Below are 24,566 nucleotides of genomic sequence, written 5' to 3'. Positions count from 1 at the left end.
AATGGCGAACTTTAATTTCCTGAATATAGACTGGGATAGTGATAGTGTAAAGGGTAGAGAGGGGCATGAGTTCCTAGGGTGTGTTCAGGCGAATTTTCTACAGCAGCATGTGTCCAATCCAACAAGAAAGGATGCACTGTCAGACCTGGTTCTTGGAAACGATGTGAGCCAAGTAGATCAAGTATCAGTGGGGGAATATTTAGGAGACAGTGATCATTCTATCATAAGGTTTAGGATGATGCTAGAAAAGGACAATGTGCAATCCAGAGTAAGAATAATTAACTGGGGGAGGGCTGACTTCAATGGAGCAAGAACAGAAATGGGCCAGATATACTGGAACCAAAGGTTGGTGGAAAGATGTAGCTGAACAGTGGGCTACCTTCAAAGAAGAAATGGTTCGGGCAGAGTCAAGGTATATTCCCTCAAAAGGGAAAGATAGGGCAATGCAGAGCTCCATGGATGAAAAATGAGATAGAAATTATCTGATGACAGGTGTCAGGTAGAAAATACAATTGGGAACCAGTCGGACTGCAGAACGTTCAGAGGGGAGGTGAAAATGCAAATAAGAGAAGCAAAGAGGGATCATGAGAAAGAAACTGGTAGCCAACATAAAGGGGAATGCCAAAGTCTTCTATAGGCACATAAAAGGATGGTAAAAGGAGGAGTAATGTCGATTAGGGACCAAAAGAAGGGATTACACATGGAGGTGGGGGCATAGCTGTGGTGTTAAATGAATATTTTGCATCTGTCTTTACCAAGGAAGCAGATGCTACCCAGACCACGGTGATAGAGGAGGAACCTCTGTCGCTGGAAGGGTACAAAATTGATAAGGGGGAAGTGTTGGTTGAACTGTTGGTACTTAAAGTTGACAAGGCGCTGGGACTGGATGAGATGCATCCAAGGATATTGAAGGAAGTAAGAGTAGAAATTGCAGGGGCACTGGTCATAATCGTTCAGTCTTCCCTTGACTCAGGGGAGGTGCCAGAGGACTGGAGAATTGCAAACATTACGCCCTTGTTCAAAAAAGGTTGTAAGGATAAGCCCAACATTTACAGACCAGTCAGTTTAACTTCTTTGGTGGGGAAGCTTCTAGGGAAAATTATTCGGGATAGAATTAGTCGTCACATGGAAGAATGTGGGTTGATTAGGAAGAGCCAGCAAGGATTTCTAATGGGGAACAAAACCAAGAATTGCTGGAAAGACTCAGCAGGTCTGACAGCATCTGTGGAGAGGAAGACAGTGTTAATGTTTCAAGTCCGTATGACTCTTCATCAGAACTAAAGAGAAATAAAAATATGGTGAAATATAAGCTGTTTAATGGGGGGTTGGACAGGTGGAGCTGGATAGAGGGCTAGTGATAGGTGGAGGCAAAGGAGAGATTGCCAAAGATATCATAGACAAAAGGTCAAAGGGATGTTGACGGTGGTGATATTAGCTAAAGGATGTGCTAATGGTGACATTAAGGTTAAAAAGCAGGATGAGCAAGTGACAGATGGCCCTAGTGGGGGTGGGGTGGGGGGAGGGGATCAAAATAGGCGAAAAGGTGGGGATAAAGCAATAAATGGAAATAAATTTTTGAAATAATAATAGAAATAGGTGGGAAAAGAAAAAAAAAATATATATAAAAAATGTATAATAATTCTTAGAAAAAAGGGGATCAAAAAGGGATGAGGATGGAGGAAGGAGTTCATGATCTGAAGTTGTTGAACTCAATGTTAAGTCTGGGAGGCTGTAACGGGCTCGAAACATTAACTCTGTCTTCCTCTCCACAGATGCTGTCAGACCTGGTGAGTTTTTCCAGCAATTTTTGTTTTTGTTTCAGATTTCCAGCATCTGCAGTATTTTGCTTTTTTCTAAAGGGGAAATCCATAAGACCATAAGACATAGGAGCAGAAATTAGGCCATTCGGCCCATCGAGTCTGCTCCGCCATTCAATCATGGCTGATACGTTTCTCAACCCCATTCTCCCGCCTTCTCCCTGTAACCTTTGATCCCCTTACTAATCAAGAACCTATCTATCTCACTCTTAAATACACTCAATGACCTGGCCTCCACAGTCTTCTGTGGCAATGAATTCCATAGATTCACCACTCTCTGGCTAAAGAAGTTTCTCCTCATCTCTGTTCTAAAAGGTCTTCCCTTTACTCTGAGGCTGTGCCCTCGGGTCCTAGTCTCTCCTACTAATGGAAACATCTTCCCCACGTCCACTCTATCCAGGCCTTTCAGTATTCTGTAAGTTTCAATCAGATCCACCCTCTCCTTCTAAACTCCATTGAGTATAGACCCAGAGTCCTCAAACGTTCCTCAAATCGTGTTTAACTAACTTGCTGAAGTTCTTTGAAGAGGTAACAGAGAGGGTTGATGGAGGGTAATGCTTTTGATGTGTTTATGGACTTTCAAAAGGCATTCAATACAGTGCTGCACAACAGACGTGAAAAATGTTATAGCTGATGGAATAAAAGGGACAATAGCAACGTGAATACAGAATTGGCTGAGTAATAGGAAACAGAGAGTAATGGTCAATGGATATTTTTCTGGCTGGAGGAAGGTTTCTAGTGGAGTTCCCCAGAGGTCGGTATTGAGACCCTTGCTTTTTGTGACCAATATTAATGATCTAGATCTTAGTGTGCAGGGGAAAATTTCAAAGCTTGCGGATGATACTAAACTTGGAAGTGCTGTAAACTGTGAGTATAGATCTTCAAAAGGACATGGACAAGGTGGTGGAGTAGGCAGACAGATGGCAGATGAAGTTCAATGTAGAGAAATGTGAGATGATGCATTTTGATAGGAAGAACATGGAGAGACAATGTAAGATAAGGGGTACAATTGGAGGTGCAGGAGCAGAGGGGCTTGGATTCATATGTGCATAGATCATTAAAGTAATTTGGGATACATAGCAAAAATTCATCCCTAGGAAGAAAAAGCATACTAAAGGGAATATGAGGCAACCATGGCTGACAAGGGAAGTCAGGGACAGCATAAAAGCTAAAGAGAAAGCGTACAATGAGGTGAAGAGCAGTGGGAAGCCAGGGGATTGGGAAGCCTACAAAAACCAACAGAGGACAACTAAAAAAGAAATAAGGAGGGAGAAGATTAAATATGAGGGTAAACTAGCCAGTAATATAAAAGAAGATTGCAAGTTTTTTTTAGATATATAAAGGGTAAGAGAGAGGCAAAAGTGGACATTGGGCTGCTGGAAAATGATGCTGGAGAAGTAATAATGGGGAACAAAGAAATGGCGGAGGAACTGAATAGGTACTTTGCGTCAGTCTTCACGGAGGAAGACACGAGTAACATCCCCAAAATTCAAGAGCGTCGGGGGGCAGAAGTGAGTATGATGGCCATTACCAAGGAGAAGGTGCTAGGAAAACTGAAAGGTCTGAAGGTGGATAAATTACCTGGACCAGATGGATTACACCCCAGAGTTCTGAAGGAGATAACTGAAGAGATGGTGGAAGCATTAGTGGTGATCTTTCAGGAATCACTGGAGTCAGGGAGAGTCCCAGAGGACTGGAAAATCGCTAATGTAACAAGGCGCCGCACAGGAGGCTGATCAGTAAGATAAGAGCCCATGGTGTTAGAGGCAAGGTACTAGCATGGATAGAAGATTGGCTGTCTGGCAGGAGGCAGAGAGTGGGGATAAGGGGATCCTTCTCAGGATGGCGGCCAGTGACTAGTGGAGTTCTGCAAGAGCCAGTGTTGGGACCACAACTTTTCACTTTATACATTAATGATCTAGATGAAGGAACTGAGGGCATTCTGGCTAAGTTTGCAGATGATACAAGATAGGTGGAGGGACAGGTAGTATTGAGAAGGCAGGGAGGCTGCAGAAGGATTTAGACAGGTTAGGAGAATGGGCAAAGAAGTGGCAGATGGAATACAACATGGGGAAGTGTGAGGTCATGCACTTTGGTAGGAAGAATAGAGGCATAGACTATTTTCTAAATGGGAAGAGAATTCAGAAATCTGGAGTGCAAAGGGACTTGGGAGTCCTAGTCCAGGATTCTCTTAAGGTTAACTTGCAGGTTGAGTCGATAGTTAGGAAGGCAAATGCAATGTTGGCATTTATTTCGAGGGGACTAGAATATAAAAGCAGGGATGTGCTGCTGAGGCTTTATAAGGCTCTGGTCAGACCACATTTAGAATATTGTGAGCAATTTTGGGCCCCATATCTCAGGAAGGATGTGCTGGCCCTGGAGAGGGTCAAGAGGAGGTTCACGAGAATGATCCCAGGAATGAAAGGCTTAACATATGAGGAACGTTTGAGGACTCTGGCTCTATACTCGATGGGATTTAGAAGCATGAGGAGGGATCTGACTGAAACTTACAGAATACTGAAAGGCCTGGATAGAGTGGACGTGGGGAAGATGTTTCCATTAGTAGGAGAGGCTAGGACCCGAGGGCACAGCCACAGAATAAAGGGAAGACCTTTTAGAACAGAGATGAGGAGAAACTTCTTTAGCCAGAGAGTGGTGAATCTATGGAATTCATTGCCACAGAAGGCTGTGGAGGCCAGGTCATTGAGTGTATTTAAGAGCGAGATAGATAGGTTCTTGATTGGTAAGGGGATCAAAGGTTATGGGGAGAAGGCGGGAGAATGGGGTTGAGAAACTTATCAGCCATGATTGAATGGTGGAGCAGACTCGATGGGCCGAATGGCCTAATTTCTGCTCCTATGTCTTATGGTCTAAAGGTGGCAGGACTGGTGAAGATAGCCATTAATAAAGCATACAGTATTCTGGGTTTTTTAAATAGGGGCATAGAGTACAAGAGCAATGAGATTATGCTGAACTTATATAAGACACTAGTTAGACCTCATCTAGAGTATTGTGTACAGTTCCGAGTGCCACAGTATAGGAAGGATGTGAATGCATTTGAGAGAGAGTGAAGAAGAGGTTTACAAGAATGGTTCCAGGGATGAGAAACTTCAGTTATGGATATAGATTGGAGAGGTTGGGGCTGTTCTCCTTGGAGAGGAGAAGGCTAAAAGGAGATTTGATAGAGATGTTCAAAATCATGAGGGGGCTGGATAGACTATATAGGGATAAACTGTTCCTGCTCATAAAAGGATAGAGAACAAGAGGGCACTGATTTAAGGTGGTTTACAAAAGAAGCAAATGTGATGTGAGAAAAAAACTTTTTCACTCAGCGAGTGGTTCGAGTCTGGAATGTACTGCCTGGAAGTGTGGTGGAGGCAGGCTCAATTGAGGCATTCAAGAGGGTAATGGGCGATTATCTGAATAGAAACATTGTGCAAGGCTACAGGGAAAAGGCATAGAGCGGCACTAAGTCATAATGCTCATTTGGAGAGCCAGTACAGGCACATTGGGCCTCCCTCTGTGCCATAACAATTCTGTGTTTCTGTGGTTATCAGAAGGATTTGAGATCCCAGTTTGAACTGGAAACTCATGGGTAAAATCATCAAAAGGTCATTCACCAGCTCAATGTGGAAAAGACTCATATAAAAGCCACATACTGCGGATGCTGGAAATCTGAAATAAAAACATAAAATGCTAGAAAAACTCAGCAGGTCTGGCAGCATCTGTGGAGAGAGAAACAGAGTTAATGTTTCGAGTCCATATAACTCTTCTTCGGAAGAAGTGATTCACTCGGTCATCCCCATTTGCTGACACAGCAACACAGTTACATTTGAGAGAGGCTGAAGAAGAGTCAGCTCTGAAGAAGAGTCATACGGACTCAAAACATCAAGTATGTTTCTCTATCCACAGATGCTGTCAGAACTGCTGAGTTTTTCCAGCATTTTCTGTTTTTGTTTCAGATTTTCGGCATCCGCAGAATTTTTCTTTTGTGATAATTTTATACCTTGGCCCTGTGGCTCGAATCAGCATCGGATCACAAAACAATTTTCTGTTGAACACAATCAGGGTTCAATGGCAGCATTTTACCCAGAATTCGCCGCGGGGCGGAATGGACCCTATTCTTTTTATTCATTCACCGGATGTGGGCGTCGCCGGCTCGGCCAGGATTTAGAGGAGCTCCTTGCGCAGGCGCAGTACCGGGCAGCGACAGGAACATGCGCATTGTGAGCTCAAACCGGAGCATGCGCAGTTCAGAGAGTCCGGAGCTGACCGAAGGACTGAGAAATATCGAGAACAGGCGAGTGAAGGGAGCCGGTGAGTGGGGAGGAATGGAAGCGGCGGAGATCTTCATAAACACCCAGTAGAGGTCTGAAGCCGTGCATAAGAAGCTACCAGTCCTGCGGTTGCATCGAACGAGGCGGCGGCAGGTGGGGCCCGCTTTACCTTCGGAGAGAGGCCCAAGTAAACAGCCGCCATTTGTATAGGGGACAATGTGCAGCAGGGCGCATGCGCCGCCGCCATCTTTCTAGTGGGAAACGTGCAACTGGACTCAGAATCACACAGAGCAGAAGAGGCCCTTCGGTCCATCGAGTCTGCACCGACACGTGAGAAGCACCTGCCCTACCTACCTATCTAATCCCATTTACCAGCACTTGGCCCATAGCCTTGAATGTTATGACGTGTCAAGTGCTCACCCAGGTACTTTTTAAAGGATAAAAGCAAAATACTGCGGATGCTGGAAATCTAGAACAAAAACAAAAATACCTGGAAAAACTCAGCAGGTCTGACAGCATCTGCGTTTCGAGTCCATATGACCCTTCATCAGAACTAAGACTTATAGAAATGAGGTGAAATATAAGCTGGTAGAAGGGGGTGGGACAGGAGAGCTCGATAGGGGGCCAGTGACAGGTGGAGGCCATGAAGAGATTTCCAGCTTTTAAAGGATGTGAGGCAACCCGCCTCCACCACCCTCCCAGGCAGCACATTCCAGACCATCACCACCCTCTGGGTAAAAACGTTTTTCCTCACATCCCCACTAAACCTCCTGCTCCTCACCTTGAACTTGTATCCCTTCGTGACTGACCCTTCAATTAAGGGAAACAGCTGCTCCCTATACACCCTGTCCGTGCCCCTCATAATCTTCTACACCTCAATCAGGTCACCCCTCAGTCTTCTCTGCTCCAACAAAAACAACCCAAGTCTATCCAACCTCTCTTGATAACTTAAATGTTTCATCCCAGGCAACATCCTGATGAATCTCCAGTGCAATCACATCCTTCCTATAATGTGGCGACTAGAACTGCACACACTACTCCAGCTGTGGCCTCACCAAGGTTCTATACAACTCCAACATGACCTCCCTACTTTTGTAATCTATGCCCTGATTGATAAAGGCAAATGCTCCATCTGCCTTTTTTACCACCCCACTGACATGCCCCTCCGCCTTCAGAGATCTATGGACACACATGCCAAGGTCCCTTTGTTCCTCAGAACTTCCTAGTGTCATGCCGTTAATTGAATACTTCCTTGTCAAATTACTCCTTCCAAAGTGTATCACCTCACATTTTTCAGGGTTAAATTCCATCTGCCACTTATCTGCCCATTTGATCATCCCGTCTATATCTTCCTGTAGCCCAAGATACTCCCAAAGCAATTAAGAGAGCAAACAGGGAGTATGAGAAAGCTCTGGCTGGAAAAGCAGGGAAAATCCCAAGATATTCCAGAAGTATATCAATAGGAAGAGGATAACCAGGAAAACAGTAGGACCCATTAGGGACCAAGGGGGAAATCTATGGGTGGAGCCAGAGTGACGGTCTGGAATGCACTGCCTGGGAGGGTGGTGGAGGCATGTTGCCTCACATCCTTTAAAAAGTACCTGAATGAGCACTTGGTACATCATAACATTCAAGGCTATTGGCCAAGTGCTGGTAAATGAGATTAGGTAGGTAGGTCAGGTGTTTCTCACGTGTTAGTGCAGACTCGATGAGCTGAAGGGCCTCTTCTGCACTCTGTCATTCTGTGATTAAGCTCCACCCTGCACTTTTTGTATTCCACTAATGCCTCGGCTGATTTTCTCCCCTTGTACCTGCTAAAAGTCTCTTTTCCTTCTCATCATATCTTGAATATCTCTGGTCATCCATGGTTTTCTCGTCTTGTTACCCCTTCCTATCACCCTAGAGGGAACATGTTGAGCCTGTACCCTTCCCATTTCCTTTTTGAATGCCCTCTCCTGCTCTTTTGTAGATTTCCCCACAAGTAGCTGTTCCTTGTCTACCTGGGCCAGATTCTGCCTTATTTTACGAAAATCTGCACTCCCCAATCCAAAACATTTTTTTTGCAACTTGTCTATTTCTTTGTCCAAAACAAGCTTAAATTGTACCATGTTGTGGTCACTATCACTAAAATGCCCCCCACATGTGCGTTCATCCCTTTCCCTGTCAGCAGGAGGAGAGAATATTGTGAGTGTCTATCCTGGACTGACAGGGATGGATATTGCAAACTCTTTTTACAGGGGGTTAAAAGGGGAGGGAGGATTTACACACACCAAACTCAAACCAAGAGAAATGTATTTTTCCTCTGAATGTCTATCCTGGACTGACAGTCATGGATTTTGGAAATTTCTATTCCAGGGTATTAGAGGTAGAGGATTGACGGACGGGAAACTCAAACCAAACATCACATCAAGATCTGACAGAGTCATTTGATTCGTCAGGACCTGAATATCATCAAACTTTTAATGTGGAAGGTAAACAACTTATCTGTCCTACCTGTGTGCAAAGATTTCAAGTAAAGGTAAGAATAATTAACTGGGGGAAAGCCAACTTTAATGGGGTAAGAATGGATCTGACCCAGGTAAGTTGGAATTTCAAAGGGAATGGAGTTTAAAAATAGGGAAGCCTTGCTAAAACTATACAAGGCACTGGTTGGACCACAACTAGAATACTGTGAACAGTTTTGGTCCCCTTCTCTCAGCAAAGATATGCTGGAATTGGAGGCAGTCCAGAGAAGGCTCTCGAGGTTGATCCCGGGTATGGAGGGATTTTCTTATGAGGAGAGGTTGAGTAGGCTGGGCCTGTACTCATTGGAATTTAGAAGTGTGAGAGGCAATCTTATTGAAACATATAAGATTCTTAGGGGTCTTGACAGGGTAGATGCTGAGTGGGAGAGTCTAGGACCAGGGGGCATAATCTCAGAGTAAAGGGTCGTCCATTTAAGACAGGGATGAGGAAGAATTTCTTCTCTCAGAGGGTAGTGAATCTGTGGAATTCGTTACTGCAGAGGGCTGTAGAGGTTTGGTCGTTAAGTATATTCAAGGCTGAGATAGACAGATTTTTAACCTGTAAGGGAATCAAGGGTAATGCAGGAAAGTGAAGTTGAGGATTATCAGATCAGCCATGACCTCATTGAATGGCGTACTTCTGCTCCTACATCTTATGGTCTTATGAATCAAAGGTTGGCAGGTGAAACTGTAACTGAGCAATGGACTGCCTTTAAAGAAGAGAGAGTTCTGACACAGTAAAGATATATTCCCATGAAGGGGAAAGGTAGGGTAAATTAATCCACAGCTCTCTCAATGAGAAATGAGATAGAGATTGAGAAAAAGTGTGCTTATGACACGTGTCAGCTGGATAATAAAACCAAGAACCAGGCTGAATAGAGAAGGTTCAGAGGGATTTGGAAAACCAAATAAGAAAAGCCAAGAGAGCATAAAAAGAGACTGAAAGCAAACATGAAAATAAATCAATAAGTCTTCCGTGGGCATGTAAATAGTAAAAGGGTGGTGAAAGGAGGAGTGGAGGCAATTAGGAACCAAAGAGGTGATTTATGCATGGAGGCAGGGAGCATGGATGAGGTACTAAATGAATATTTTGCATCTGCCTTTACCAAGGGAAAATATGCTGCACAGGTGATTGTGAAAGCGGAGATAGTTCAGACCCTTGTGGGGTTTAAAACTGATAAGGAGGAGATATTGGATAGTCTGTCTGACAAAGTTGACAAAGCCCCAGGACTGGATGAGATGCATCCAAGGATACTGAGGGGAAATGAGAGTGGAAATTGTGGAAGCGCTAGCCATAATTTTCCAGTCTTCCTGAGATTCAGAGTTGCTGACACAGGGACTGGAGAATTGCAAATGTTACACCTTTGTTCAAAAAAGGTGTAAAGAGAAGCCCAGCAACTACAGACCAGTCAGTTTAATCTCGGTGCTGGGGAAGCTTCCAGAAATGGTCATTCAGGACAAACTTAATAGTCACTTGAGAAAATGTGGGTTAATTAAGGAAAGCCAGCAGTTATTTGTTAAGGGAAAATCACGTTTAACTAAGTTGCTTTAGGTTTTTGATGAGGTAACAGAAAGTGTTGTTCAGGGTAATGCTGTTAATGTTGTGTTACATGGACTTCCAAATGGCATTAGATAAAGTACCATGCAACAAACTTGTGAGCAAAGATTATAGCTCATGGGATAAAAGGGACAGCAGCAACATGGATACGAAATTGGCTAAGTGACAGGAAACAGGGAGTAGTGGTTAATGGATGTTATTCAGACTGGAGGAAGGTTAAGAGCGGAGTTTCCCAGGAGTCAGTGTTCGGACCCGCGCTGTTCCTGATACATATAAATAACCCAGTCCTCAGTGTTCAGGCACAATTTTGAAATTTGTGGACAGAGTCTTGAGTGTGCATAGACCACGTAGCAGGTTCCCTTCCCTGAGATGAGGAAAAATTTCTTCACTCGGAGGGCGGTCAACCTGTGGAATTCTCTACCACAGAAGCCTGTGGAGGCCGGGTCACTGAGTATAGCCAAGGAAGAAATTGATCATTTTTTTGATATTAGGGGCATCAGGGGGTATAGAGAGAAAGCAGGAATATGGCGTTGAGATAGAGGAACAACCATGATCATATTGAATGGTGGAGCAGGCTCAAAGGGCTGAATGGCCTACTCCTGCTCCTAGTTTCTATGTTTCTGAAGGACATTAGTGAACCAGTTAGATTTTTCGACAATCCCGCAGTTTTCATGGTCACTTTTTCCTGGTGCCGGCCCCACAAATGACCGCATTCATTCAGCTCAGTTTCACAACCTGCCTTTGTGTTTTTGTGGGTTCTCTCTCACTCCCTTTTTCTGTTTTAAATCAATTTCACAGGGTATTAGAAGGACAGGATTTGCAGTCGGGAAAGTCAAACCAAACATCACATCAGGATCTGACAGAGTCGCCCAAATAACCTAAATATCATTGAATTTTGAACATGGAAGGAAAAAGCACCGTTCACAGTGAGGAGAAACCATACACGTGTCCTGTGTGTGGACGAGGCTTCAGCCAATCATCTGACCTGTCAGAACATAAATGCCGTCACAACAGGATGAAACCATGGAAATGTGGGGATTGTGGGAAGGGATTCAAATCCCCGTCTGACCTGGAAAGTCATTGGCGCACTCACACTGGGGAGAAACCGTTCACCTGCACCGAGTGTGGGAAGGGATTCACTCGTTCATCCTATCTGCTGATACACCAGCGAGTTCACACTGGGGAGAGGCCATTCACCTGCTCTAAGTGTGGGAAGGGATTCATTCAGTCATCCAACCTGCGGACACACCAGCGAGTTCACACTGAGGACAGACCTTTTAAATGCCCGGATTGTGGGAAGTGCTATAAAGGTTCCATGGAACTGATGCGCCATCAACGTGTTCACACTGACGAGAAACCATTCAGGTGCTCTCACTGCGGGACTGGATTCAGGTGGTTGTCTCAACTCACTGCGCACAAGCACAGTCACACTGGGGAGAGGCCGTTCACTTGCTCTGTGTGTGGGAAGGGATTCACTCAGTCATCCAAACTGCTGAGACACCAGCATGGGCATAGTGATGAGAGGCCATTCACCTGCTCCATGTGTGGGAAGGGATTCACTCAGAAATCCCATCTGCTGACACACCAGCGAGTTCACACAGACGAGAGACCTTTTAAATGCCCAGACTGTGGGAAGTGTTTTAAAAGCTCCCAGGACCTGATGTCCCATCAAAGTGTTCACACTGGGGAGAGGCCGTTCAGGTGCTCTCACTGCGGGACTGGGTTCAAGCGACCATCTCAACTCATTATACACCAGCGAATTCACATTGGGGAGTGGCTGTTCACCTGCCCTGAGTGTGGGAAGGGATTCACTCAATTATCTATCCTGCTAACACACCACCAGGTTCACACTGGGGGGCGACCATTCATCTGCCTTGAATGTGGGAAGGGATTCACCCACCCATCCAACCTTCTGAGACACCAGCGAGTTCATACTGGGGAGAGGCCGTTCACCTGCTCTGAATGTGGGAAGGGTTTTACCCAGTCATCCAACCTGCTGACACACCAGCGAGTTCACACTGGGGAGAGACCATTTACATGCTCTGAATGTGGGAAGGGGTTTGCTTATTTATCTACACTGCAGAGACACCAGCAAGTTCACAAGTAACGACAATGGTTGGATTTTGCTGTTAATCACATCCAGGATTGAATTATGTGTATTGGGGTCTGTTTCTGATGATGTTAATAAACTCCAGCCCAGTTATTCGGGCTGATATTGTAGATAAAGGTCAATTAGTTTAGCTTTGTGTTAAACACACAGTGTCTTGAGTCTTTCCAATATTTCTAACCCAAGTTAGTTCCTTCTGATGTGCTCTCTCTCACCCCGTCCCCTCCATCCTCACCTCCAACAACAAGTGTGAGGAGCGCATGGAACTTCTTTGTCACTAAGGTTGAGACAATCTGATCAGCTGCCTTTGCTGCTTCCCTCCCTCATCGGCAGCAGCTGTGATTATTTGAATTAGATTTTTACACAATCACTCGGAGAGTGATCGGGTGTCACTGAACATTTGACAGAAAATTGTCCCATTATCATCGTCACAGTGACTGTATCTTGCAGACCAAGTGATTCTATCTACACCAGCCTTTCTGGAGAAGATCACCAGAGAAGCGTGAAGACATTAACAGTCCACAGCCCAGCTCATAGTGGTGCACACATCTGATAAATCCAATTAAAATGCAGAGTATATAGGCCTGCTACAGGTTTATTATAGACAGTGATTATCAATCATAAGAAAAGGGAACTAGAGTTCCAGGGTCCCTGGTTTGAAACCAGGCAGAAACATTATCAAAACATATTTTAAGTGTGAGCAATAATTCATCTTCATTGTTAAATATTAACTGTATATAATACCTTACAGCCGTGTGACATTAGCTCTTCCCCTCTACAGTCTGTACACACTGAAACTAGACAGAATCTTCCACTTGTTCCCATTTCCAGTCCTGATGGTTCGGAAAGCTTCCCTCAAACCTGCATTTTCCAGCTGATTTGTGTAAGATTATTAAAGGCTTCTGCAGCATGATCTCCATCACGAACAGTCGGTCAAAGCTATATTTCAGACAGGGCAACAAACCCATCAACGATTCTGTCTTCCCTACTCCGTAGTGAGTGAGACAGGGAAAAGCAGTAGGATTTTTCCCCACCGTCTCCAAACACCCACTGCGAACAGAAAACAGCGACAGCAACTTCAATCAGCGGGTTACTGCCCATCCCTGGGATGCAAGGTACTCCAATACGGGTCAAATCTCCTAATACACCAAGCACAGGTTCAGATTATTAACTTTAAACATTGCTGCTGTTTTCGGGTGTGAACCCCAGCTCTCCATTCTTCCAGTAGTGTCACCGCATTTAAATGGAGTCTATCTCCATCCCGCGTTGTTAACATCACAGTTGTTGGGTTAGGAGTGAAAACTGCTCTTTTCTTCACTGGAAGAGTGGGAGAGCAGTTTGTAGGCACGGGTCTGATATGCAATGAATGATGATTGAATATTTTTAAGGCAGAGGTAGATAGCCTTTGATTTCCTTGCCTAACAAGAATCTATCGGGGTTAGATGGGAATGTGGAAATCGAAACACAAGATCAGCCGTGACCTTATTGAATGGCGGAGCAGGCTTGAGGGGCCGAATGGTCTACTCCTGTTCCTATTTCTTATGTTCTTACAACAGTTTAAAAGTGGCAAGTTCCACTCAAGCCCCTGCACCAACAGAACTGCTCAGAGTCACAGAATTAGAATAGTCACTTCCTGGAGGGCTGATAGCATCGGGTCCACATCCGATTGGATCCAGTTGAGAATGGTCTAATTCATAAGATTACAGGAGGGAAATTAAGGAACTGCACCTGAAATTATCCAAGTCACAGTGAAGATTTATTTTCCTGTGTGACTTGTGTGGCTTGTTCAATGAAATGTTTGTCCCAGGTAACGGAGGGGAAGGATTGAGCGTTTTCAGTGTGAGACAGAACTGAGAGCAGAAAGAACTGATTGATACAGAATGGCATCATCATCCCTTTTGTGCTTTTTTCATTCATTCATGGGATGTAACTCTTGTAGAGTTAAAACAATTAACTAAATTAACAATAACAAGGGAGAAATCAAGCACAGCCCCTAAGTCAGGTCAGCTGTAAAATCAAGGAAAAACTTTAAAGGAACCTTACAAACATCAAACCAAGATGTGATTAAAGGGGTCAACAAAACACCCCAGTCCCCGCGGTGCCCACCGGGCACGGAAGGCCTTGATGGTGCCGGCAGACACCGCGTGCTCCCTCTCCAGGGACACCCGGCCACGAATGTAGCCGCGGAAGAGGGACAAACAATCGGGCGGGACTCCCCCCTCGATTGCCCGCTGCCTGGACCTGTTAATGGCCAACATGGCCAGGCCCAGGAGCAGGTTCACAAGGAGGTCCTCCTCCTTCCCGACTCCCTTCCGCACCGGGTGTCCATAGATCAGAAGCATGGGACTGAAGTGCAAACAAAATAGTAACAAAAGGTTTTTTAAATAACTAAAAAGGGAGTGCAGCCTACAACACCCTATGTAAATGTGGTCCACAGACTCCACAAGACCACAAAAAAGGCAGGTGTCTTGGGAGTCCGTGAACCTACACATTCTACGATTGTATGGGACTACTGCGTGCAACACCCTCCAACCCAGGTCCCCGATAGAAAGAGGGAGGACACCTCCGTAGAGGGCCTCCCATTGGGGGCCTCCGCCGCCGGACGGCAACAAGGCATGCCAGGGCGTGTCTGTGCGGCGGACGAGGGCGAGAAAATGGAAGGTGTGCAGCAGCATTCCGTACAGAAAACTCCTCCGTGCCAAATGGCACGGAGGGCATGTCCCCGAGGCGGCTCATATTATTGCGGGGCACCGGCACCCGAGGGAGGGTTCGGGGCTTGGGGCCAATGTGGAATTCCGTCCGAAGAGGGGAACGTTCAGCCGGAAGATCACCTGGGCCACCTCGAGACCTAAAATGACATCAGGTCCGAGCACGACCGTCCTTAGGTCTTGGGTGGCATCGGCTGCGACCTGGACACTCACTGATGCGCGACGCGCCAACTCCTGCGGGAGCATCCAGCCCAGTCCTCCGCCACCCAGCACGTCCCCAATCCTGGTCACCCCGGCAGCCATAGCCCTCCTCTCCGCCAGCCACTGAAAAGGATGGAGGGGCGGATTCCTGAGCAGCGGCTCTCTGACGATAGCCGCCACTCCTGACGGGGGAGAGCTGCGTCGTGAGGCGACCACGTTCCAGACTTTGATCAGGTCCTGGTAAAAGATGGGCAATGCCTGTAAGGAGCCATTGAGGCCCCTCTGCTCTATAAACAGGAGCTGCACGTCATAATTCAGGCCGTGCACCTGGCGGAAGAAATATGTCGCCAGGGCACACCATCTCGGAGGAGGCCCGATGTAAAGGTATCACTGCAGGGTCTGAAGATGGAAAGTCGCCACCTGCGTGCGTAGGCACACTAGCGCCTGACCGCCCTCCCTAAGCGGGAGACTCAGAACCTCAGCAGCGACCCAGTGCAATCTTTTGTCCCAGAAGAAGTCGACTAGCATTCTCTGGATTTTTGCGACAAAGTCCGGGGGAGGGGTCGAAGTGACCAGCCGATACCACAACATGGCGGCCATCAGCTGGTTTATGACCAGAACTCGACCCCGGTAAGACAGCACTCGGAGCAGTCCTGTCCAGCGTCGCAGGGGAGTGGTGACTTTCGTCTCCAGTTCCTACCAGTTCGCCGGCCAGGATTCCTCGGCAGGGCAGAGATGGACCCCCAGGTAGAGGATGCTGGTCCTGCTCCAGGTGAAAGGCCTGATCTCCTCGGGTGGGGGATCCATCTGCCATGGGCCGACCAGGAGTCCAGAACATTTATCCCAGTTGATCCTAGCAGAAGAAGCGGCAGAGTAGACCTCCTGGCACTCGCGCATCCTCTGCAGGTCAGCCGGGTCACTAAACATTAGGAGCACGTCATCGGCGTATGCAGAAAGGACCACCCCGATGCCCAGCCCGTGCAGAACCAATCCCGACAACCTCCTCCGCAAGAGGTGCAGGAAAGGCTCCACGCAAATAGAATACAACTGGCCAGACAGGGGGCAGCCCTGACGTACCCCTCTCCCAAAGCGAAGGGGCGCCGTCAGGGACCCGTTAACCTTAACTAGACACTCCGCGGCTGTGTACAGAAGTCGGATCCGGGCGACAAAATGTGTCCCAAACCCGAATGCTCGCAAAGTTCTGAGTAAATATTCGTGATCCACCCTGTCGAACGCCTTCTCCTGATCAAGGGACAGGAAGGCGCTCGACAGACCAGCCCTCTGGGAATGGTGGATAATGTCCTGGACCAGATGGATATTATCATAAATTGTGCAGTCCGAGACGGTGTAGGACTGGTCAGGGTGGATCATGTGGTCCAGCACGATGCCGAGCCGAGAAGACATGGCTCTGGCGAAGATTTTGTAGTCCATGCTGAGGAGGGAGACCGGGCGCCAGTTTTTAAGAAGGCGGAGATCCCCCTTCTTCGGCAACAGGGCAGTCACAGCCCTGCACCACAAAAGGGGCATCTCCCCGGTAGCAATACTCTCCCCCAGGACTCCCGCAAAGTCGCCCCCCAGGACGTCCCAGAACGCCTCAAAGAACTCCACGGTCAGCCCGTCTAGTCCCGGGGATTTGCCCCTGGAGTGACCGTCGAGGGCACCGGTCAGCTCCCCCAGAATTATAGGGGAGTCAAACTTTCCGGCGCCCTCCAGGCTGACCTGTGGCAGGTCCTCCCACAAAACTCTGCGAGCATCCTCGCTGGACGGATCCGGAGAGAACAGGGCAGTGTAATAGTCTCGGGTGATGGCCCTGATGCCCTCCGGATCCGAGACAAGGGATCTGTCGTCGGCCAGCAGCGTAAGGAGCTGCTGACGGACCCCGGGCCTTTTTTCTAGCGAGTAGAAGAAGGGGGAGCCGTGGTCCAGGTCCGTGAGGAACTGGATCTGTGACCTCACGAACGCGCCCCGGGACCCGACAAGTTGCAGCTCCCGCAGCGCGCCCTTCTTCTCCTCATACACCGACCGCAGGGCCGGGTCCGCGTCGGGCTGACGGAGATGTGCCTCCAGGTCGAGCACCTCCTTCTCCAGCTCCTCGACCCTGGATTTCCGCCTCTTTGTCGACCCCTTCACGTACTCCTGACAGAAAACTCGGACGTGAGTCTTGCCCACGTCCCACCATAGCCTCAAGGAGGGGAAGCCTCCCCGCTTCCTTCTCCAGCCGGCCCAGAAACAATGAAACGAGTCCAGGAACCGCTCGTCCTCCAGCAGCAGGTTGTTAAAGTGCCAGTACGCGGACCCCGTCTGAGCGCAAAACGGAGTGAGCTCCGCCCACACCAGACGGTGGTCCATGCACGGCACCTGCTGCACAGAAGCCGCCGGAACGCAGGACACGTACGCCTTTGAAATGTAAAGACGGTCGAGTCTGGACGCTCCGACTCCAGGTGACACAAAGGTGAAAACGCTGGAATCGGGATGGAGATTTCGCTAGACGTCCACCAAGTCGAAGGACCTGACCAGGTCCCGTAATTTACTCACACCTAGCGTGCGGTGCTGGGTACCGTGACGGTCCCGGGCCTCGAGGGTGCAATTAAAATCCCCCCCGAGGACGATGCACTCGCCCGCGTCGATGGAGCCAAGATGAGTGGACACTTCTTCAAAGAAGCTCGCTTGCTGCTGCGCGCCCAGGGGAGCGTACACATTCACAAAGTGAAGCACCCCCCGCCCCCCCCCAGGCGCACAGTCAGGTGCAGCAACCGGCCTGGCACCGGCTCCTTGACCACCAAGATCTCCGGCTGAAAATGCGGGGCCAACAAGATAGCCACCCCACCTGAATTGGAGGCTAGGTGACTCATGTAGACCCCCCCCTCGCCACTCCAGGAGCCACGTAGCTTCATCTCCCGGAACGGTATGGGTTTCTTGCAGGAAGCACAACGCATACTTCCCCTCCCTGAGGACCGAGAAGTTCTGGAACCTGCGCTGTGCGTCCCTGCTGCCATTGATGTTGAGGCTGGCTATAGTCGTCTTCATTGTCAAAGAGTACATATTACCATCACCTTATTTAAAAGAAGGAGAGGACTTTTAATCCTTCCTCTCCCTCAGGAGCCCAGCGAGAAACGTTTGGACCCTCCGCCGGGCGTTCCTGTCCAACTCGGGAGCCTTGAGAGCCTCGCGAGTGGACCAAAACACCAGCAGAAACGAATGCCACCGGGCCAAGGCCAACTGGACTCTGTTTTGGCGACCGCGATGACTCGCCAAAAAGTCCCGGAGTTCCCGTGGGGGGATGAGGGGCGAGTCAGTGGAGGGCACCAGGGTATCCATCGACTCGCTTGAGAACGAGTCAAATGGGATGTAGGCGGTACTGGCTGGACCAACATTATATTGGCCATTCCTAATTGCTCTTGAGAACCAAGTGACTTGCTCAGCCATTTCAGAGTCAACCACATTATTGTGCATCTAGATTCACATGTCGGCCAGACCAGGTAAGGACAGCAGATTTCCTAAAGGACATTCGCGAATTGGATGGGTTTTTAATGACAATTGATGGTTTCATCATTCAGACTTTTAATTCAAATTTCACCACCTGCCATGGTGGGATTCAAACACTACCCTGGGCTTTTGGAGTACTAGTCCAGTGACAATACCAGTTCGCTGCCCCCTCCATCTCCCCTGCCCCTCCCAACCTATCACAGACCTTCCCTTTTGTTCTTTCCTCCTCTCCTCTGTATCTGTTTCAAACCTGTTACATCTCTAGCATTTGCCAGTTTTGATGTAGCATGGTGGTATTTTCACTGGACTGGTATTCCAGAGACCTCCAACCATAGCAGATGGTGAAATTTGAATTCAACAAAAATCTGGAATTAAAAGTCTACAAAACCCCATCTGGTTCACTAATGTCCTTTAGGGAAGGAAATCCGCTGTCCTTACCTGGACTACCCTACATGTGACTGACTCTTAACTGCCCCCTGAAAAAATGGGCAATAAATGTTGGCTTAGCCAGTGATGCCCACATCCCATGAACGAATGAGGAAAAATAACTAACTCTGTTTCTCTCTCTGCCTGCTATTTCCAGCTTTTCTTGATTGAAAAGTCAGGAGTCACTCCTTAAAAAGAACAAAAGGGAAGATCTGTGATAGACAGTGAGGCAGGATGGATTAACTGACACAAGAATGATGGACAGGGCAGCATGGAGCTGGCGATGGTGGACCCAGGTGGTTCGGAGTCAATGCTTTCTCCATCATGGCCTGGGCTTGATGGCCGGTGACCAAAGGTTAACCAAGCAAACCATTTTGTGTGAGAAACCTGTCGGCAGTGTCAGTGAACTGAAGGGCAGTAACGGGTAAAGAGATGATCATCAGTGATTTTGAAGGCTTGCTTGTCAGCTTCCCTGGTCAGTCCAACCATTGGAAACCTCCAAACATTCTGGTAGCTCAGCACTGCCCTGTTTGCTACACAAATATTTATCCTCTGTAAGATTCCAGTCCAGGAACAAAATTATTTCAAACCAAATGAAGTAAATGAACTATTGAAGCACATGATCTTGGCAGGGCCCTGTTAAACTCCGGAACAAACATTTTCCTCTGTAATATAGCGCCCTCAATCGAAGGGTTGTGGAGCAAAAGTAATAAGATTGTATAAATCAACTCGGATATAATGAGATGTTTGATCAGAGAAAAGAACACTTTTGTAAATTCAATATGAGATCAAATGCATAATTACATCATGTTCATATGGTAATGTAAATTAGTCCAAATCGTCATGTGAACCTTGTGAATTAAGGGAAACTAGGCATGGATTCTGCAGAAACTACTTTTTCAAAAGGGAATTCAGCAATTTAATGAAAGGGAGGGAAAAAAAACTGGTTTATTAAGAGAGAGAAGCAAATTGTGATTAATTGGTTTCCTCGTTTAAAAAGGGGCCTGAGATCGGATGATGGAAGGGCCTCATTTGCAATTGTATGGATACATGGTGCGAGGCCATTTTATGATTAGATAGTTATATCAGCCTCGCTGCAGCGATCCCATAAGAGCAGCTGAATTCCATTTCTCCAAAACAGACAACCAGGGTGCTGCTGCATTAGAGCGCAGTTTCCAGACAGGCTCTCTGCAGCCACGGAAGTTTCTGTAGTGTAGTGGTTATCACATTCGCCCAACGCGCGAAAAGTCCCTGGTCCGAAACCACATAAAAGCATGGTTAAAACTTCCTCATTAAATAATGAGGATAATTTGCATAATTGAAACTTACCTGAATCTCCTATGTTGTAGGCATATTGCATTTGCTCTCATCGAGGTCATAACATGAATGCAGCAAAATGATACACTTGAGTGGAAATAGGTGTTCGTATTTCACTGCGCTCACATATTAGCAGTTCGTTCAGTCAACAGAAATTAATGGGTCTTTCGATGCAGATTAACAGTTACTCACCATGTCAAAGATGTCTCATAGTAATGTGTGCTCACAGAGGGAACAAATATTATTAACGCGTCATTTTCAAACCTGTAAAATTCTTTGATGATTTTGTTGAGATGCTGACTGTTGTGCTAAATCTCAAATCAGACCCATATCAAGTGCATTACCTGGTGACTGGCATTCTTTTACTTGCTAGTCACGTTTGCAATTCGGTGTTGTTGTATATTTCAGAGAGTCTCAAGTCAACCGAGGGCATCAATAATAAATAGAAATATATTAATACTGAATGTTGAATAACGTAAAATAAATGCAGAGTAAAGTTTGTTGAATTTTGTCTTCTGAGGAGGAGAAGGGTGTCCCTAGTGATTGAGCAGAAAGCATTGCTGCCTGAGACATTTGCTGAACCGAGCCTTCTGCATTTTGAAATTCAAACAAACTGAGGCACCTGGTGGAAACCAAGAGTTGTCTTCCTGTAACAAGTGACATGACCTCTTAGCTTAATCTTTGGAATCCTCCAAACATTCTGGTAGATCAGCACTACCCTGTTTCCTAAAGAAATATATATTCTATAAAATTACATTCCCAGAACAAAATTATATTAAACCAACTGAACGAAACAACATATTTCAGCATGTGATCCTGGCAGGGCTCTGTTTAACTGTAGCAATCATTTTCCTCTGTGATATAACACCCTTGATTAACAAGTTGAGGAGCAAATGTAATCAGATTGTGTAAATACCTCAGAAATAATGAGATGTTTAATCAGAAAAATAAGCACTTTCATCAATTCGATATGAAATCAAGAGATAAGTAAATAATGTTCATATGCATAGCTATGTAAGGAACACAAATCTAAATCTTCATGGCATTGGGTGAGGGAAACGTTGTTAATTCAGGCAAACTAGGCCTGGAATCTGCAGAAACTCCTTTTTCAAAAGGAATGATGCAATTAATTGATATGCAGAAATATAACCAGTTCACTAATAGACAGAAGGAAACTGGAATTAATTCGTTAGCTCTTTTAAAAAGCTGACAGAGACAGGATGATGAAAGGGCCATGGTATGGATACATGGTGTTGTGCCATTTTATGATGACATTGTTATATGAGTCTGTCTGCAGCATTCCAAATTATAGCAGCTGAATACCATTTCCCCCAAACAAAGAGCCAGAGAGCTGCTGCGTGACAGCACAGTTTAACATTCTGGATAGGCTGACTGCAGTTATGGCTGGCCAATGTTTCTGTAGTGTAGTGGTTAACACGTTCACCTCACACGCGAAAGGTCCCCGGTTTGAAACCAGGTAGAAACATTATCCAAGCTTGCCAATTTTGAGAGAGGAAAATTTGTGTATATCAGGTTTGTTGTTGAATCTTGCATGCTACAGACATGGTGCTTTTGCTCTTACCTGGGCCTCAAAATGAAAGCAGCAAAATCAGAAACACTGAAACTTCATGACACACTGAGTAGAAATAGATAAAAACAAAAAACTGCGGATGCTGGAAGTCCAAAACAAAACAGAAATACCTGGAAAAACTCAGCAGATCTGGCAGCATCGGCGGAGAAGAATAAAGTTGACGTTTCGAGTCCTCATGACCCTTCAACAGAACTAAGTAAAAATAGGAGAGGGGTGAAATATAAGCTGGTTTAAGGGGGGGGGGGGGGGGGGGGGAGGGGGTGGTGGTTGTAGGGACAAGCAAGCAGTGATAGGAGCAGATAACCAAAAGATGTCACAGACAAAAGAACAAAGCGGTGTTGAAGGTGGTGATATTATCTAAAAGAATGTGCTAATTAAGAATGGATAGCAGGACACGCAAGGTACAGATAGCTCTAGTGGGGGTGGGGTGAAATAAGACTAAAAGGGCATAAAAGGTATAGATTTAAAAATAATGGAAATAGGTGGGAAAAGAAAAATCTATATAAATTATTGGAAAAAACAAAAGGGAGGGGGAAGAAACGGAAAGGGGGTGGGGGTGGGGATGGAGGAGGGAGTTCAAGATCTAAAGTTGTTGAACTCAATATTCAGTCCGGAAGGCTGTAAAGTGCCTAGTCGGAAGATGAGGTGCTGTTCCTCCAGTTTGCGTTGAGCTTCACTGGAACAATGCAGCAAGCCAAGGACAGACATGTGGGCAAGAGAGCAGGGTGGAGTTTTAAAATGGCAAGCGACAGGGAGGTCTGGGTCATTCTTGCGGACAGACCGAAGGTGTTCTGCAAGGCGGTCGCCCAGTCTGCGTTTGGTCTCTCTAATGTAGAGGAGACCGCATTGGGAGCAACAAATGCAGTGGACTAAGTTGGGGGAAATGCAAGTGAAATGCTGCTTCACTTGAAGAAAATGCTGCTTCCCTTCTCTCTCCTCATGCCCAGTTCCTCCCCACCTACATCCGTGATTCCTCTGACACCTTACGTCACATCAACAATTTCCAGTTCCCTGGCCCCAACCGCCTCCTCTTCACCATGGACGTCCAATCCTTCTACACCTCCATCCCCCACCAGGATGGTCTGATGGCTCTCAGCTTCTTCTGTGAACAGAGGCCCGAACAATCCCCATTCACCACTACTCTCCTCCGTCTGGCTGAACTTGTTCTCACACTGAACAATTTCTCCTTTAACTCCTCTCACTTCCTCCAAATAAAAGATGTGGCTATGGGTATCCGCATGGGCCCCAGCTATGCCTGTCTCTTTATGGGGTATGTGGAACATTCCTTGTTCCAGTCCTACTCCGGCCCCCTCCCACAACTCTTTCTCCGGTACATCGATGATTACTTCGGTGCTGCTTCATGCTCTCGTCGGGACCTGGAAAATTTATTAATTTTGCTTCCAATCTCCACCCCTCCATCATTTTCACATGGTCCATCTTTGACACTTTCCTTCCCTTCCTGACCTCTCTGTCTCAATTTCTGGTGATAGACTGTCCACCAATATCCATTACAAGCCTACCGACTCCCACAGCTACCTCGACTACAGCTCCTCACACCCCGCTTCCTGTAAGGACTCCATCCCATTCTCTCAGTTCCTTCGCCTCCGTTGCATCTGTTCTGATGATGCTACCTTCAAAAGCAGTTCCTCTGACATGTCCTCCTTCTTCCTTAACTGAGGTTTTCCACCTACGGTCGTTGACAGGGCCCTCAACCGTGTACGGCCCATCTCCCGCGCATCTGCCTTTTCTTTCTTTCTTTCTTTTCTCACCTATTTCCATTATTTTTAAATCTATACCTTTTATGCCCTTTTAGTCTTATTTCACCCCACCCCCACTAGAGCTATCTGTACCTTGTGTGTCCTGCTATCCATTCTTAATTAGCACATTCTTTTAGATAATATCACCACCTTCAACACCTCTTTGTTCTTTTGTCTGTGACATCTTTTGGTTATCTGCTCCTATCACTGCATGCTTGTCCCTACAACCACCCCCCAACCCCCCACTTCTCTCCCCCCACCACCCCACCTTAAACCAGCTTATATTTCACCCCTCTCCTATTTTTACTTAGTTCTGTTGAAGGGTCATGAGGACTTGAAACATCAACTTTATTCTTCTCCGCCAATGCTGCCAGACCTGCTGAGTTTTTCCAGCTATTTCTGTTTTTGAGTAGAAATAGATGTTCATTTTTTGACTCGGCACACATTTTAGCAGTTCATCCAGTCAGCAACAGAATTTAGTGGGTTATCAATGCAGATTTACATTGTTACTCACCATCTCTAATATGTCTCATGCTAAAGTGCGCTCATAAAGACAGGCACAAGCGATGCTGCAATTGAACCAGAGGAAATGACAGAATCACTCCTTTAAATAATTGGGCTTCAGAATAGAGTATCAGGAAAAATGACCGAGGGAGTCATGGAAACCGAGGCGCAGTGCAGACCTGCTGGCTTCCCTCCTGTCTTCTATGTGGTCACGATTAAGGAGCCAGAAGGCTTCTCACCTGGAGCAAAGAGGGATCAAATATAATGAACGCATCATTCTCAAAACTGCTCCCATTAAAATTCTTCCATTTTG

General features: G+C 46.6%; 1 protein-coding gene and 1 long non-coding RNA gene across 2 annotated transcripts in view; both read left to right on the top strand.

Annotated features, from left to right (window-relative positions):
- Positions 1-24,566, top strand: part of LOC144697374 (uncharacterized) — a 232,790-nt gene that overhangs the window by 111,117 nt on the left and 97,107 nt on the right. The gene's annotated exons all lie outside the window — the stretch shown is intronic.
- The window catches only part of LOC144697384 (uncharacterized), a 49,912-nt gene continuing 36,385 nt past the window's right edge, over positions 11,040-24,566 (top strand). The window contains exon 1 of the mRNA XM_078569362.1: positions 11,040-12,259. Coding sequence (XP_078425488.1) covers positions 11,058-12,259 — 1,202 coding nt within the window. The 5' untranslated portion in view covers positions 11,040-11,057. The remainder of the gene's footprint in view (positions 12,260-24,566) is intronic.

The sequence above is a fragment of the Cetorhinus maximus genome, chromosome 23 (assembly GCF_964194155.1).
Source record: "Cetorhinus maximus chromosome 23, sCetMax3.hap1.1, whole genome shotgun sequence".
NCBI lineage: Eukaryota > Metazoa > Chordata > Chondrichthyes > Lamniformes > Cetorhinidae > Cetorhinus > Cetorhinus maximus.
The sequence above is the reverse complement of the archived record's forward strand: the minus strand, read 5'-3'. Positions and strand labels throughout refer to the sequence as shown.